The 17740-nt window shown below is 41.9% G+C and overlaps 1 protein-coding gene across 1 annotated transcript in view; it reads right to left on the bottom strand.

Annotated features, from left to right (window-relative positions):
• Positions 1 to 6840, bottom strand: part of Cstf3 (cleavage stimulation factor subunit 3) — a 78160-nt gene extending 71320 nt beyond the window's left edge. Inside the window, exon 1 of the mRNA XM_005327435.4 lies at positions 6620 to 6840. Coding sequence (XP_005327492.1) covers positions 6620 to 6646 — 27 coding nt within the window. The 5' untranslated portion in view covers positions 6647 to 6840. The remainder of the gene's footprint in view (positions 1 to 6619) is intronic.
• Positions 6841 to 17740: the final 10900 nt, after the last annotated feature.

Raw genomic sequence — 17740 nt, 5'->3', positions numbered from 1 at the left:
TCAATTAAGGCATAGTCGCTTCTCATTTTATTCGATATTTAATGTATATTAGTCTCACCACTTTTTTTGAGACACGTTCTCCCTAAGTTGCCCAGGCTATTCTGGAACCTGTGTTCCTCCTCTCCTGCTCAGCCTCCTACGTAGCTGGGACTTCAGGTCAATTCAAATCAGACTTCAAATCTCTTTCAGATCAATTTTCACACCATTACCAGCTATCCAACAAAACAAAATAACTCAAAATTCACAATTAGATCTTCAAAAGACATATACATTTAGAAATATGGTAGAAAAGCTTAAAACTATGACTTTTTTGGCAACTGCCCAACTAATGAGTACAAACAGCCAAGTACAGACTTTGCCTTCTAATAATCCCTGTGTCCCCTGATACAATCTATGTTGAAGAACACAATCACTCCTAACAGTTCCTTTCTGTTGTAACTCTAAGAAAAACCAATACTAAGCACAGATTAACTATACTGAGGATAAAAATCACTGCCACATACACTATCTTCTAATGTCCGGTAACCCTAAGAAATATTAAGAATAAAGATCTGGAGTTGGAGATATAGCTCAGTGATAGAGCACGTGGTTTGATCCCACCACCACAATAAATAAGAAAGCCCTTCCAAAGAGTAAAAGAAATACAATAAAGTTGAAGTTAATTTGACCACTCAAAACAGTTAGAGTAAACCAGGCACAGTGGCACATGCCTGTAATCTCAGAGACACAGGAAGATTCCAAGTTCAAAGCCAGCCTCAGCAACTTCACGAGACCCTATATCAAAATAAAAATAAAAAGAGTTGGGTATGTGGCTTATGGGTAAGCATCCCTAGGTTCAATTCCCAGTATCACCACTCCAACACAAAAAAAAACCCAGAAATATGTTCAAGTAAAAATCATTAAAATACAAGAAGGGAAAGAAGAAAAGGCTATTACAGAAATTTTTACTAGACGGATTAAAAAATAATTCAACCCAAGAACACATTGTACAGTACACACAATGGCTCTTCTACCTCTTCCTAACCCCACATATATTTCCTTAACTTCAAATGGTTACTCAACAAAAACAAGGTTGCTGGTTTCATTCCTCATTAATAAGTACACTGCAGAACACATTTCATTTTTTTTTTTTTTTGTATCTTCCCAAACCTATTTTTCACTAATAGGAAAACACTAAGTTGTTGAGACTGGCCTCCAATTTACACTTCTCCTGGGTTGCTGGTATTACGGGCAAAGGCCACTATATCTGACTAGAAAAGACATTTTTTAAAAAGTGAAATACAGGACTGGGGATGTGTCTAAGTGATAGAGCCCTTGCCTAGCAGGTTAACAGGCCCTGGGTTCAAGCATCAGCACCAGGAGAAAGGGTTAGTTAAAGTAGTCTTTCCTGAAGAGTGTGGAAACACAATTTGAGAGGCTTAAAGGTTCAGATAAATGGACTTGTCCAAACAAAAGTTCTTTTCTTCCTCTTATCCAAGCCATCTTTAAAATAATCCACTTGTATGCCCCAAATACTAAACTTTGTATAAATTAGCTATACACCTGTCATCCCAGTAGTTCCTATATGCAAAAATCAATCCACTCATTGAATCATATAAGACTCAAAATAATATTTTGTAGGGCTGGGGTTGTGGCTCAGCGGTAACATGCTCACCTAGCACATGCAAGGTGCTGGGTTATATCCTCAGCACCACAAAAAAATAAGCAAATAAAACAAAGGTATTGTGTTTTTTAAAAAAATAGTACTTTGTAGGTTTTTAACATAAAGCTGAAGAAGGCAGTTCCTTCAACTCAAGAAGCTTGGAACAGATGGGGAAATAACGGCCTATTATATGCTGCTGGAGTAGTGCACAAGGTTAAATGAAGGAAGAATGAGATCAAATTGTACCAAGCAGTAAAAACACATACGAAATAAAAATATAGCTGTAATTCCAAAAAGAATCAGATGTTGCGGGGAGGAGAGACCCACATTCACTTAGCTTTACCATCATTAAACTGGCAAAAAAGTAAACTGTTGTGGTGACAGTATGGGAGGAAGCTCAGGACTGGATATAGTAAACAAGGAGCTCCAGAATTTCCTTAAACACTAAAGCAAAACTGAATTCCTTCACAAGAATTTTAAAAAATAAACATTAGCAATAATTTTGCTTCTCAATAATCACTGCTGTCTTTGTCTTTCAAAGGCCACAAATCACAAAATCATAATATTTGGGGGACAGGTACTAAGGCTAGAACCCAAGGGTACTCTATCACCAAGCTATATCTTACCCCCCCTTTTTGCCAAGGGTCTCCCTAAGTTGCCCAGGTTGGCCTCAAACTTATCTTCCAGCCTCAGTCTTCCAAGTAGCCTGGATAATGGGTAAGGCACCACAATACAGGACTAACTTCATATTTTTTAGTAATAAATTAAGGTATTATCGGGTCTATTCTACAAACTTGAGAGCTTCCATGCCAACTGAAAGGCTAAAAGAAGTCTACACCTGTTATCTTGTGGGATCTTTCTCCACCCAATCCATCCCTTGTAATCTTTCCAAAACAAATCCATGATTCTAAATAATTTGGTTTTATTCTTATTATTCTTTAATCTTGTTTATAGTCTTTCTTAATGATCTGATTCAGGTCATTTTAGGCACTCTTTTGACTGACTTTCAATGATCACTGTCTTAGGTACAGTTCATTCTTCTTTCTTTACAAATCATTTAATTACTATCTCAATTAAAACGGAATTGTATAATATCTGGTATTTGCTTCAGTCTATTAATGGACAAGAGAGCAAGTGAAGGTATGATATGAAGATGAGCCACTCCAGGGGCTGGGGCTATAGCTTGGTTCATTCCTCAGCACCACATTTAAAACACACACACACACACACACACACACACACACACACACACAAAATAAAGGCATGTTGTCCATCTACAACTAGAAGGAGAGAAAGAGAAAAAGAAAGAAAGGTAAGTAGATCAGCCACTCCAGGTATGTAATTGGGAGCTACTTGGGAGGCTGAGGCAGCAGAATAGCAAGTTCCAGGCCAGCCTAAGCACACTTAGCCAGACCCTGTCTGAAAATGAAGAACAGCTGGGGATGTAGTTCTGTATATGCAGTATAGCACTCAAGTTCAATTCCCAGTAGGGAGGGCAGGCGCCAGGAGGACCCTAGTTTCAATTTCCAGCATCACACTCACAAAAAAACTTTTTGAGGGGGGGTACCAGGGATTGAACTCAGGGAAATTCAACCACTAAGCCACATCCTCTGCTCTATTTTGTATTTTATTTAGAGACAGAGTCTCACTGAGTTGTTTAGTGCCTTGCTTTTGCTGAGGCTGGCTCTGAACTTTCAATCCTCCTGCCTAATCCTCTGGAGCAGCTAGTATTACAGGCATGGGCCACTGTGCCAGCGAAAAAAATATTTACATTAAAACATTACATAAAATCTTTGCAAGGCATGGTGGTGCACACCTGTAATCCCAGGTGGCTGAAGCAGGAGGCTCAGATTAGAGACCAGCCTGAGCAAATTAGAGGGACCTAAGCAACATAATGAGTCCCTGTCTCAAAATTTAAAAATAAAAGGATTGGGAACATAGCTCAGTGGCAAACAGCTCCGGGTTCAATTCCTAGTACATATAATAGGAGAAAAGAAGAAAGAAGCATCTCTTCTTTACATAAAAGTATAAAGCAGTAAGTTGACACAGAATTTATTTAAAAAAAAATTTTTTTTGGCCAGGAATGGTGGTGCATGTGTGTAATCCCAGCAACTCATGAGGTTGAGAAAGAACTCCAAGTTCCAGCCCAGTCTCCAAAACTTGGTTGAGACCCCTGTTTAAAAATAAAAAACACAAAGGGCTAAGGATATGGCCCAGGGGTAAAGTTCTCCTGGGTTCAATCCCAGTGTGTATGTGTGTGTGTGGGGGGGGGGCCCCGCTGGGCATGGTGGCACATGCCTGTAATCCCAGGGGCTCAGGAAGCTAAATCAGGAGAATCAAGTTCAAAGCCGACCTCAGCAATTTAGCAAGGTCCTACGCAATTCAGGGAGACCCTGTTTCTAAATAAAATATTAAAAAAGGGCTGGGGAAGTGGCTCAGTGGTTAAGTGCCCCTGGGTTCAATTCCTAGTAACAACAAAGGGGCAAGGAGGGATTGGTGGTTTTTGGTGACAAATTGTATTGTAGGTGTTCATGGCACTTTTCTTTCAACTGTTCTGTGTTTTAAACGTTTCATGATAAAATTGGGGTTGTGTATAAATTTTCATCACCATTTACCCCCATTAAAACATCACAGTTCGGGCTAGGATTGTGGCTCAGTGGTACAGCACATGTCTAGCATGTGTAAGGCACTGGATTCAAGCCTCAGCACCACATAAAATTTTTTAAAAATGTATTGTGTTAATCTATAACTATTTAAAACACAAACACACACACACACACACACACACACACACACACACACACACACACCCCGCAATCCTCCTCCAGGTACACTGACACACCCTGGTAATCCCAGTAACTCAGGAGGCAGATGAAGGAGGATCACAAATTCAAGGCCAGCCTCAGCAATTTAGCAACACTGCCTCAAAATAAAAAGGACTGGGATGTTGCTCAAGCATAAAGTACACCAGGGTTCAACACCCAGTACAAAAAAGTTCTAAAATATTCAAGGTCATGACAACATTTCTTTTTAACAATTTTAGGCAAATTTAAGAATTAACAAGCAAATCCTGGCACACACCTTTAACCTCAGCAGCCTATAATCCCAGCAGCTGGGGAGGGTGAGGCAAGAGGATTGCCAAATTCAAAGCCAGCCTCAGCAACTAAGGCCCTAGGCAACTCAGTGAGACCCTGTCTCTTAACTAAAATATAAAAAGGGCTGGGGATATGGCTCAGTGATTAAGTGTCCCTGGGTTTAACACCAGGTAAGGAAAAAAAGGAAAAACCAAAACCAAAACAAAACCAATGAATTTCAAAGCATGCAATGATACCTCAATACCCTACCTCCTTTGCTTTCAGATGCAAAACACCAGTCCACAAAATGATGCATGAAATAAACAGGTATTTTTCTTTTTTTGGGGGGGGGTACTAGAATTGAATGGAAGATACTTAACTCCAGAGCCACATCCCCGTTCCTTTTTTATTTTGAGCCAGTCCCACTAAATTGTTGAGGCTGGCCTCAACTTGAGATCCTCCTACCTCAGTCTCCCCAGTCGCTGGGATTAAAGATGCATGCCACCACACTAGGCCTTAAAAATTAGGATATAATTTAAAGATTTTACATTCGTGGGCATCCTAATTATCACTACAATGTAAATACTGTAAAGATTTCCATATTGAAAACAGTCCTGAAGCAAAAGCCCAACTTTCCCAACAAATGAAAATTTATAGTTACCCAATCTATACAGTAAGTAACAGACCTATTTAACCTCACCTGTCAAACTCCAATAAAAGCTTCCATGTTATAAACTGAGAACTAAGTGTATTTTGTTGCTATGGCAATGGAAAATTGCAAGAAAAAGACTTTGTAAGCTATCCTCCATTTTAAAAACTATCTGCTCCACCAAGACTAATATCAAAAAATAAATATCTAAACATACCAGACCTTACATCGAAAAGCACGTTTAATGACCTCTTTAATAAAAATTAAGTTTCCTTTTCACACGAAAAGGTAAATCTAGTCTACAAAATTCAGAACATAAAGAGCAAGCCACTTAATTAAGAAGGTAAATTTTAAAATATCTAAATGTCACTCATATCTACTACTAAAACAGACGCTTTTGTTTACAATAACAACAATAACAAAAAAGATATCCCGTTTTAGATTTATCAAATTCTGCAACGTCTGTGTAGCCGCAAAAACGAAAATGAAATGTGGCTACAAGAGAGAAAAGTGAGGAAAGCCACAGAACTCCCCAAACCTCAGCATAACCATGCTGTACTTCTAGGCTGCTTCTTGTATCACTCACTCTTTCAAGGATTTTTCCGGATTAGTTTCATCTCAAAATTTTTTGTTCTCAAGCTAGTAACCTATTTCTGCGTAGCGTGCATTGTGAAGGAGGGTGGACGCGAAGGAAACATTGTCAAGTTTTTGAAACAGCAGATACATATTAACATAACCAATTCCTCATCAGGTGAACACCAAAATGATACCAAATAAAAAACATCCCAACAGGAGCATTTCCATGAATCTAAGACGGAGCAGCCTCCCAGCTATTGTCTAAGTTCAACATTTATTCGTTTTAACGCTTAAGACAGAAAAGCAAAAAAAGAAATTTTTTTTTTTTTTTTATTTTTTTTTTTTTTTTTTTTTAAAGATAGAGTGAGAGAGGAGAGAGAGAGAGAATTTTTAATATTTATTTATTTTTTTTAGTTCTCGGCGGACACAACATCTTTGTTGGTATGTGGTGCTGAGGATCGAACCCGGGCCGCACGCATGCCAGGCGAGCGCGCTACCGCTTGAGCCACATCCCCAGCCCAAAAAAAGAAATTAAATCTAGATCATGTTCCCCTTTCCCACCATTCTTCAGTAAAGGGTCCCTCGGGTTCACTAACTACGAACATGGCTGGAGTACTCGGACGAACAGACTCGTGGTGAGAAGAGGTCGCCACGAGGCCCCGCAATCTCCTTCCTCACCTGCTCCGTGGCTCCGTCTCCTGACATGGCCTCAGATGATTACAGCGTGCGCACTGGCCGACGATGGGAAGCTAGAAAAGAAAAATTAAACTAAAAACAACCCCCAAACCAGCAAAGTAAGCCCCTGCCCAGCGGAGTCAGACCGCCAACACGAATCGCCACCGCCCACTCAGATATGAATTAAAATGGCTGCGCCCCTGCCGGCGGAGAAGGGGGGTGTGGCTTCCTATTAACTTCCGGGGGCAGAGGGCGGGGCTAAGCCTCCACTCGCCAGTTATTCTGGGCGCGCAGACTCAAGACAGCTCTCAGGGGGCGGTGCCAGTGCGTGAGCTAACGTCACGGCCCTAGGCTGGTGAGGCTGTTGCGGAACTGGCTGAGACCGGCTGACAAGCGGGAAGCTATTGGCGTGGAAGCTCGCGCGCTTCTTGGAATTTAATTATTAAGTGGTAAAGCCCTCTTCCTCACTGTGGACGCCTGACTGCAAATCAATTGAGTTCAGGCAAACCAACCATCTTAGGGGGCAATGCTAAGGTTTTTCGGCTTTTTGTAGTTTCTTAGGGAGTCCGTGGAAGTTTTCTGCGGTTTCGACTAATGCATTCTGGGGCGTAGGAGGAACCCCAAATTAAGCACATAGTAAGTCTTATAATCGCTTTCTCCCGTTGTATAATGTAAGTCTGGAAGAGCCGGGTTTTCAGCTCAACATCTCGTTTTCCCATCAAGGATCGTTATAAAAGGTCTCAGTCCTGTTTTGTCTTCCATCCCCTGCTCAGTATTGGGGAATGAAACCAGGGGTGCTCTACCTCTAAGCTATACACCCAGCTCATTTTTCATTTTGAGACAGGATCCGGTTAAATTGCCCAGGCTGCCCTTAAATTCCCTATACTCCTGCCTCGACCTCACAAATTGCTGGAATTACAGGAGTGCACCGCTGGACTAGCAACACTTGCTTTATTCGCTTAGTATATCTTGGTGGTCACACCCTACCAGTGAATTTAGGAATGAAATAATGAAAATCTTTGTTTTCATCTTTTCTTAACAGTTGCATACTACTACTATGATTGTAGCATAGGGCTACCCTATCCTAAATGGTATATTAGTGCACCCCTGTAATCGCAGCAACTAGAGAGGCTAAGGCAGGAGCCTCGCAAATTTAAGGCCAGCCTGAGCAAGTTAGCAAGATCCTCAGCAACTTGGTGAGACCCTGTCTCTAAAAATAAAAAAGGATTGGTGATGTAGCTTCGCAGTAAAGTGCCCCTGAATTCAGTCCCTGGTACACAAAAAAATTACCCAACCCTGTTGATATAGTTGTGTGATTTCCAATATTTTGCTGTTGACAGAGAATAAAATTAATAGAAAACAAAGAAAAAAATCTTATTTATTTGGTGCTATTTAGGACTGCAATTTGGGAAAACACAGACTCCAGCAACTGTGAAAATCCGCTCCAAGGTTTTACAAAATTGGCTAAACTGTTTTGTAAGAAAGGGGTTGGATGCCCTCTCAGATTATGGGTGGTTTGGAGGAAGGAGTCTGATGTGTAGAAGTCAGCAGAGCTTAACAGTGTTGGTTTGGCAAATCCAAAGGTCAACTCACAACTGGAGGGAGAGAATGCTTGCAGCCCACTTATAAAGATCTCCTATCTGAGATCTGACTAACCTCTGAGTCCATTTTAAGTGCCCTGAATCAATACTACTTCATTTTAACTTTTTTCTGTTGATAGCTATAAAAATAATATATCTACAAATAATCCTCTTTCCCTTCCCTAATCTTGGGAAACAGGGTTACCTTTCTTTCCCACCCTAGGCAGAGTTATCTGTCCTTGAACACAGACTCACCTCAGTAACAAAGTAACTCAGACTTCAGGATATCCCCAGAAGAGCTCAGAAATGACTGTCTCCCAAAATAATAAGTTAATTATAACTCCTGACAGAACATGTGTAACCAAAAGCTCAGCCCTTATCCTCAATGCCAATCTAATAATGAAGACAAGGTTCTGAGAAAAAAAAGTTTTCTTGCTTTGCCAGCAAAGGAAAAACACAAAGGACTCCTATCCCAGAGCCTGTGATTCTCCTCATCAAGGGGAGCAGGGGTTGTTTTTAAAGAGGTGATTCAGAGAAATGAGATTAGGGAGGAGAAGGTCAGGGAAAAGAAGGTTGGGAAAAATAAAAAAAAAACATGTAAGTTTTAAAACAACAAGGGATATAATTAAAGTATAAAGTGAACTCCTGTTTAGTTTCCCCACTGTCAATTTCTAGCTTCCATTTCTATGGAAAGTGGGCAGTGACCTCTCCAAGTTGCTTCCTGCTGAAAAGGGATGAGGAAGGGAGTCTTTAGAATGGGAAGCTTTTTACGTGTTGCCATTCTCTCTTCTAGGTTTTTGTTTTATAGTTACAAAGGGTAGAAGAGCAACAGAGCAGTAAATGGAAAGACACATATACAAGGGCAATAATCAACAGGGTAGTCAGAATGAGGTAGAGAAGACCTAATAAAATAGATTTAACATCTCTTTGGAGAACCAGTCAGTTAGGCCTGTCCCCATCCCATCTAAAAGGGATGTGTGGTGGTCAAGGGTCTGTTTTAGCCAGGTTGCTTGTTGCCTGATTTTTCAATACTGGTCTCCACCTGTGAGGAGGTGTTAATATAAATGTAGCAAAATTTAGCTATAGCACAAATTCCCCCTTGCTCTAATGGCTTGTAGGTATCTAGCACTACCTTGGCCAAGGAGTCCAGAGAAGTCTGTAAATTTGAGATGGACAGGCTGTCTCATTGGCCAAGGTAGAGGTTTTTGACAGATTTCAGAGGACCCAATGTTGTGCCCCAATTCCCCATGAAGGTAATAAGGTGTAACCAAAAAAGTATTGATCATCATCAGTAATTCTACCAGGGAGGTCCAGGGCCAGTTGAGTAAAAAGCTTTAGAGAGTTTGTCCAGTGAGATGATTTCTTTAAGGAATAAATTTAAAAAGGTGCCATTGAATTCCCTAGAAAACATTCGGTGAGAGTTGTGAAGTTTCTGAGACATTTGGTAGCCCAAGGACAGTTACTAATTTTATAGATGAGCACATGTCCTACAGGGGCACAGAAAACCATTGTTTCTCTAAAGAAATCCCAGTAGGTCCCCCAATGAGGAAATAATACCCAACTTTAAATCCTGTTCATTCCATCCAAGAATGATCTGGAAAGGAGTAATCAGTTACTGCTGTAATCTTGTCTGCAGGAAATTGGACAACATGTTGTACACACAAAGGTAGTTGTTCTTGTTCCAGAGGAGATGTCATTTTGAGATATCCTGGAATTCATATTCCCTTAGGGCAGGTAAGTGGTGTTAAATAAAAGGAAGAGTGAGACAGTGAACGTTGAAGACTGTCTCAGCTGGATAACATAATGGTGCAGGTTTTCAGGTCCCAAATTGGCATCCAATCTCCATCCAGGATCTGAGTAAAGTTTGTAATGGGATGCACAAAGGGGTCACCATGGTCCGTAGAGGAATGGGCTCTTGGAAGGCAGGTCTAACAATAAACTGCCTGAATTGAGGTAGCCAAGGTAAAGTATCCTAACAAAACAGTTGTTCTCCCAGCCTAGAGAGGTAATATGAATAACCAACAAAGTTAGTAAAAGCATTAAATATCTAATTATGCTTTCTTAAACAAATATTTTAGATCCCCTATGGGTTCTGATGTCCATGCAGGGGAGGTGCCTTCCTGCAAGTCTCTTGGACACTTTTTCACTCTAGTATGATGAACTCAGGGTTTTATTCCAGCAAGTTTCAGGAATATGTGAGTCATCAGAAGCATGTCATAAGGTCTGGTCCACTTTTCTCCCAGGTGTTGCTCTGGTTCATGGTCTTTCCAAGTCTTAAGTAACACCTGGTTTCCAGACTGGAAGAGGTGAAGAGGTGATTCCAAACTTGGAGGGGACATGAAGGAAGCATACTCATGCACAGTGGTTAATAGTTGACTGACTTGTTGTACAAACTGTGTTAGCCTAGTTTCTCCTGCAATAGCTATGTCCTTTTCTTTCCCCTGGGGTGCCAGGAAGGGTCTCCCATGCACTATTTCATAGAGACTCAATTTAAGCCTACTTCTGGAGCCCACCTGTATTCAGAGAGGAGCAATTGGAAACACCTTATCTCATTGCAGGTGGGTTTCTTGGCATAAGTTAACCATTGTTGTCTTTAAGATATGGTTCATTTTTTTTCTGTAGATTGGGGTCTCCAGGATGCTGGATGCTTCCACTGGATATCACTTGTTGGGTCACTTCCTTTTTTAGCAATGAAAGATGGTCCATTGTCACTTTGCATTGAGGAGGGGAGCCAGTATCGTGGGATCACCCCTTCAAAAGAACTACAATTATTTATGAAGCCTTTTCTATTCTGGTAGGATATATCTTTACCCACCCAGAGAAGGTGTCCACTTCCACCATGCGACCAGCGCACTGGTTTCATTAAAGAGGTTCTTGGCATAAAAGTTAGCTAGTGAGATCAAAATAAACACACAGACTCAATTACCTTTTTCTATGACCAGGTCCGAGACGGCTCTCACCTCTCTGGCTCACACCTGGAACCACCCGGTAGGGCAGCAAGGATTACTTAGGGCTAGCAGGAGAGAGAGAGCAGAGACGGCTCTCACCTCTCTGGCTCACACCTGGAACCACCCAGTAGGGCAGCAAGGATTACTTAGGGCTAGCAGGAGAGAGAGAGGCAGAGCACGCCAGGGAGTGGCCTTTTATTGGGGAACAAGAAATTCAGGGGAGAATTCTATCCAATGAAGGTTGAGGGGGGCAGCACTCCAAGGTTAGGGTCAGTGATTGGCCTCCGGGTCAGTGGTCAGTCACATCCCCACACGGACAGGCTCTCACACCAGGAGAGGGTCCGGAAAGCACCTCACACCCAATCCGGGAGTTGCCCAATCACGTGTGAGAATGGCTCCCCACAGTCCACCAATACAAGCAAATATATGAAGTTTCCTGTGGTATGGGGCATTTGGGTAAAATCTATTTGCCAGTCAGCAAAAGGCTGTGTTCCCACATATTGTGTTCCTCTTACAGCAGGCTGCCTTTCAGTCTTGGGATTGTTAGGGGCATATAACACACAGTTTCAAGTCACCCACTAAGTGGTTTTTGGAGGTGTGGTTCCCACAAATGGGGCTTGATAAAATTCACGAAGGCATCCCCCTATAGTGTGTACTCTCATGTAGGTGTTTCACCAAGGGCCAGATCAGTCTTTCAGGCAGGAGGATGAGTCAGGGAAATTTTGACTCCACCTGGAAGTACTATCACAAGAATCAAAACCCCATTCTTTGGCCCATTTTTAATCTTCCTCAATATAAACAGGCTTGTATTGGCCAATTCAAGCCGAGGTACCAGAGCCCCAATAAATTGTAGTCCTTTTGGCTGACCTATTCACGACTTGTTTTCCCCTGGTTACATGAGTGTCTAACTTCTGATGACTGGTGCATGATTGCCACCTGTTTTGTTCAGCCACTGCCTGAATTAATGCCAGAATTTCAAAGACACATTTAATGTCCTTGTTTTCAGCAGTGAGTAGCCCTCTTTCTTTCCAAACAACCCCCTGTGCATGTACCATCATGAAAACATGTTTGGAGCTGGTAGAAATGTTTACCCTCTTTTGACAGCCTGAGAGCTCTTGTCATAGCAATTAGCTCTGCTTTCTGGGCTGATGTTCCTGGTGGTAATGCCTTAGCTTCCACTACCAGTTGTTCTGTGACCACAGCATATCCAGCTACTTGCTGGCCACTGTTCACGAAGCTGCTCTCAACTGTGAAAAGGTCCCAGTCTGGCTCTGTGATACACTGATCAAATAAATCCAATCTGCTAGAGTAGATAGTTTCTAAAATTTCTAGGCAATTATGTGGTATGGTCCCATTGTCATCTAATGACAACAGTGTTGCTGGTTTTAACATGGACAGGACTTTAAGGTTGACATTGGGGTTCTCTAGTAGGATGGCCTGATATCTCTCTATCTTCCCAGAAGTCAGCCAGTAGCCACCCTTCTGTTCTAGTAGGACCAAGACTTGGTGAGGGACAAACACAGTGATGGATTGTTCTAGAGTAAACTTTTCAGCCTCCTGTAGCAAATCACAAGTGGCTGCTACTACCCACAGGCAGGGAGAGGCCATTCTTTTGCTGTGTGGTCAAGATGTTTTGATAAATAGGCCATTGGTCATGGTATATCTCCCAGTGTCTACAAGAGAACTTCAAGGGCTGTACCTTGTTTCTCATGCACATATAATCTGAATTCCTTTTGTAAAGCAGGAAGTCCCAGGGCAGGGCCTGTCATGAGGCTGTGTTTTAACTTCTCAAAAGCAGCTTAGCATTCTGGGGTCCAATTCAAATGTTCTATATCTGTTCCTTTTAATGCCTCATACTAGGGTTTTGCTATTAGTTCAAAGTTAGGGATTCAGATATGCCAGAATCCTGTCAGTCCCAGGAACTCATGTAATTGCCTCCTGTTTCTGGGTTCCCTAAGATTGCCTGCTTTCAGTCTTGCTTCAGACTTCAGGTTCCTTGGCTAATTTGAAATCCCAGGTAAGTGACTTGTTTGCAAGTTAGGGCATTTTTAGTGGACACCTTATATCTCCATGAGGCTAGATGGATTAGAGCACCAATAATATTTGAAGACAATGTTCATAGTCCAGGTTAGCTATAAACAGATCATCCACATATTGCAAGAGGATTCCCTGATTCAGCTGTAACCCTCACAAGTCTTTTGCCAGGCATTCATTAAACGGAATAGGAGAGTTTTAAAGTTCTGGAGGTAGGACAGCCCAGCAATACTGGGTAGTTACTTTGGTATTTGGGTCTTGCCATTCTAAAGCAAATAAATAGTAATTGGGACTTTCTTTCCAGAGGGATGCAAAAGAATGCATTCTTTAAATCCAGCACTGTGAACCAGCCAAGTTACCTGAAATTGTAGTCAACAGGGTGTATAGATTAGGATGAATGTTCTGAACAATATTATTATAGCTCTCAAGTCTTGCACAAATAGGTACTCATCAGTGTGAGGTTTCTTATTGGGCAGGGTAGGTATATTGTTGGGGGAATGAAAAGGCCAAATCAACCCCTGTTTCAGAAAGTTATCTAAATGGGGGCTGGGGCTGGGGCTCAGCAGTAGAGCATTTGTCTAGCTCGTGCAGAGTGCTGGGTTTGATCCTCAGCACCACATAAAAAAATAAAATAAAGGTATTGTGTCCAACTGCAATTAAAAAAATTATGTTAAAAGAAAAGTTATCTAGATGGGTTGGGGATATAGCTCAGTTGGTAGAGTGCTTGACGCACAAGGCCCTGGGTTCAATCCCCAGCACCACACAAAAAAAAGTTATCTAGAAGTGGCTGAATTCCTATTAGTGCCTCTTTTTAAGAGGGTGCTGCTTTGTTGTTGTTGTTTTGTTTTGTTTTTTTGAGGCAGGTTATCCCATCCTTAAGCAAGGTCTTGATGGGAGTAACTTTGATGGCCCTCCCTGGGGTCCCATCAGTCCATACAGTTTTACTCACTGTTCAGATGAACTCCAACAGGATAGGTTTGGTTTCCTTTTCCTGGTTAGCAAGCAAAGGCTGGAGCTGAAGTATATTTTCGGGAGATTCTTGTAGATGAAGTTGTTGATTTGGGGGTGAGAATGTTATCTGTACATTTAATTTACGTAACAAATCTCATCCCAGGAGAGGGACCAAAGGGGTCATTTTGCCCAATGAAAGTCATATTGACCATGTAGAGGTTTTCAGGGGCTTCTGGATTTGCATCTGTGTATTTCCTGTCCACCTGATAAACTTGCTCTAAAAAATTCTGAGGGGGGTCCTCGTTGATCTTTTGCTGTAAATCCTAAATCTTATTTAAACTTTTTTGCTTGGGTACTTTCCTCTTGAGTCCCACCAAAAGACATTTCTGATAATGATTAACCATTGGGTTGTCTGCTGCCACATTTGGGTCCCAACTGGACTCCCTCATAGGAATAGCTTCTGCTGGTGCAGGGGTGTGATTGGGATCCTCATATGGAGCCTCTGAGCTTCTTCCTTTGCTCTATCAATCTCTATTTGTGCTCATCAGCCAAGAATAACATGTTAAGCAGAGTCTGTCTGCCCAGGTGAGGTGGTGAGCGGCAAAAATGTTAGTAAATAACTCAGCCATTTTCTGTGAGTCTTCCCAATAGGTTGGGTTTGAATTTTTCCAATTCATCAAGTCAGAGATTGAGAAGGGACTAGAAGCCCAGTAATACCCCACTGGTTGCCCCAGTTTATTTATGCTGATGGGGTATTGCCTTAGAGGGAATTGACCTGCTGGCAACAGGTGCTCCCCAGCCAAAAGGAGTGCCTTGGTGGGTTTTAGATGGGGAGAGCGTCCCTGACCCAGATGCCAAGCAGCCGCCCCTTTTCCTCCACTTTCCCTTCATGTGAAAGGCTCCCTTTGGAACTAGGAGAGCGAGTGGGAGCCATAGATGGTTCTAGGCCAGCCTGCTGGTCAGGCACCAGGTTAGAATTAGGATTGAAGGGGTTTGTTATATTTAAGTTTATCAAATCCTCTTCAGCATTCTCTACCGACTTTCTGCTATCCTCATACACTAGGAGCTGTGCCTTTCTCTTCACCATCAATTTAGTCCCTGGACATTCAGAATCCTTACTATATAGCAATATAAAAGCTTGCACATGTGGGATTTCTTCTCATTTTCCTGAACTCTGGCAGAACAGCTCCAACTGCAAGGTCATATGAAAATTCAGAGTACCAGACAATGGCCACCTTTCTTCCCCATCCAGAACATACATCAACCAGACTTTGTTACAATAAAGCATCTTTTTTCTTTAGTCATAGCTATGCATCTCCCAGTTAGCCAGGATCTTTTCCAAGGGACATTGTGGAAATTGACACAGTGTTGCCCATGTCTTAAAGGGGCCAGTAATGGATACAAACAATCAACACAGACAATTAGAGGGATTGCCAAACTCAAGGCCAACAAACAAACAAACAAAAAAAAAAAAAAAACCAGAGCAGATCAGAAGGGAGTAAAATCCCTGGGTATCAGAGTCCCGCTTAACCAAAAATCCTACACCAATGGTGTCACATATGTCTCCATGAAGAGGGACCAGATGTTCTCAAAAAGATGTGTGGATTCCACAGATGTGTGGAATCAAGGGTCTCAGTGTGCACACTTGGGGACTTTCCAGATGGCCAAGGGTGTCACCACTTTTTGGTGTTCAGTTTCCTTTTTCTCAAAGCAGAGCAATTGATGGAACAACTTGTGCCATTCGGGGAAAGAAGGCAGGAGTTCCCCAAAGCAAAAAGAGCTTTGGCAGCTGCTGGGATGGTCCTTCAGTCCCTCCCTTTACTCACAGAAACAGCATCTCTGGTTAGGTCTGAGGCAAACTCAAGCTGTCTCCCAATTTCTCCAGCAGTCAGCTCTCAACAATCTCAACAGCCACTTTGTATCCTCAGCATGGAAGTGGGGGTCGCTTGGAGTGCTGGACCCTGCCCAAGAAAACTGGAGTGGGGGCTGCTCTTGGGTCCCTTCTTGGTCACCAAATTTGTAACTGAAAGTTTAGTCCTCATTCTTGATGACAATCTAATAATGAACTCAAGGTTTTGAGAAAAAGGAAAAAGTAGTTTTATTGCTTTGCTAGCAAAGGAGAAACACAGGCCCTGTCCCAGAGCCTGTGATTCTCCCTGTCAAGGGGAGCAGGGCTTTTTTTTTGGGTACCAGGGTTTGAACTAAGGGTCACTCAATCACTGAGCCACATCCCCAGTCCTATTTTGTATTTTATTTAGAGACAAGGTCTCACTGAGTTGCTTAGTGCCTTCAGCAGGATTTTTTTTTTTTTTTAAAGAAGTGATTCAGAGAAATGAGATCAGGGAGGAGAAGGTCAGGGAAAAGAAGATCAGGAGGAGAGGTGTAGGTGGGGGTGAAGATCAGGGGTAAAAAACATGTTGGTTTCAAAGCATAAAGTGAACCCCTGTTACACATGAAGAATGTAGCCTTTGAATCACCTCTTTAAAAGTCCCCTGCTGGGCTAGGTTGTGGCTCAGTGGCAGAGCACTGCGTTTGATCCTCAGCACCATATAAAAATAAATAAAGGTATTGTGTCCATCTACATCTAAAAAATATTTTTTTAAAAAATAGTTCCCTGCTCCCCGTAATGAGCAGAATCACAGCCTTTGGGACAGGACTCCTTTGTGTTTCTCATTAGCTGACAAAATCAAACTTATTTTTCCTTTTCCTCAAAATCAGTCCTCATTATTGGACTGCATTGGGGAAAAGGACTGAGCTTTTGGTATCATGAGTTTCCTGTAATGACGTGGGTAGATTCCACTGAGTAAGATAAGATTTACAACTGGATTAGAGTGGAGACAGTCTGACTCCAACATTTGTACTGCCATATTGTTTTCTTTTCCAACCAGGAAATAATCTGTATGTTCTTTGTATTAGAAATACCAGAGTGCCACAAGGAATCAAACAGGTGCTGAGAAGTAGCTTGGCAAGGAAAACTTTACCTCTGCACAAGGGTGTGCTACAGAACAGTCGGTCAAGCAAACACACTTTAGGTTCAAGAGTACCTCAAGGATACTCTTTTAGCAAAAAACCCAATACAATAAAGCATTACTATCTATCATTCCTCATGTTGTGTACTTGTTCATCTTACTTTGTATCCTTTGACCTACATTTCACCATTCCTCCTCCCCACTGCATGATTTCTTATGTTTTACATGTTACTGTATCACTCCTGCCACTATATCTATTTATTTATTTATTTATAAATAGATACCACCTATCTATTTATTTATTTAGGGAAGTACTGGAGATTGAATCCACAGGCCCTTTACTACTGAGCTAAAGGAGCGCTGTACCACAGAGTTGCATCTCCCCCCTTTTTTGGTAGAGTGTCGTTGAATTGCTAAGGCTGGCTTTGAACTTGCCATCAACCTTCTGAGTTGCTGGGATTACATGCCAGCACCACTGTGCCCTGCTTCTTTTTATTTTTATTTTAAAATTTTGAGGGTCTTGCTAAATTTCCCGGCCCAGCCTTGAATATCTGATCCTCCTGCTTCATCCTACCAAGTGGTTGAGTTGCAGGTATGCACCATGGCCTGGCTTTAAAGGTTTTTCAAGCAGGGGAGAAGACA

This window comes from Ictidomys tridecemlineatus, chromosome 4 (genome assembly GCF_052094955.1).
Source record: "Ictidomys tridecemlineatus isolate mIctTri1 chromosome 4, mIctTri1.hap1, whole genome shotgun sequence".
NCBI classification, from domain to species: domain Eukaryota; kingdom Metazoa; phylum Chordata; class Mammalia; order Rodentia; family Sciuridae; genus Ictidomys; species Ictidomys tridecemlineatus.
This window is presented reverse-complemented; position numbering and strand designations above follow the sequence as displayed.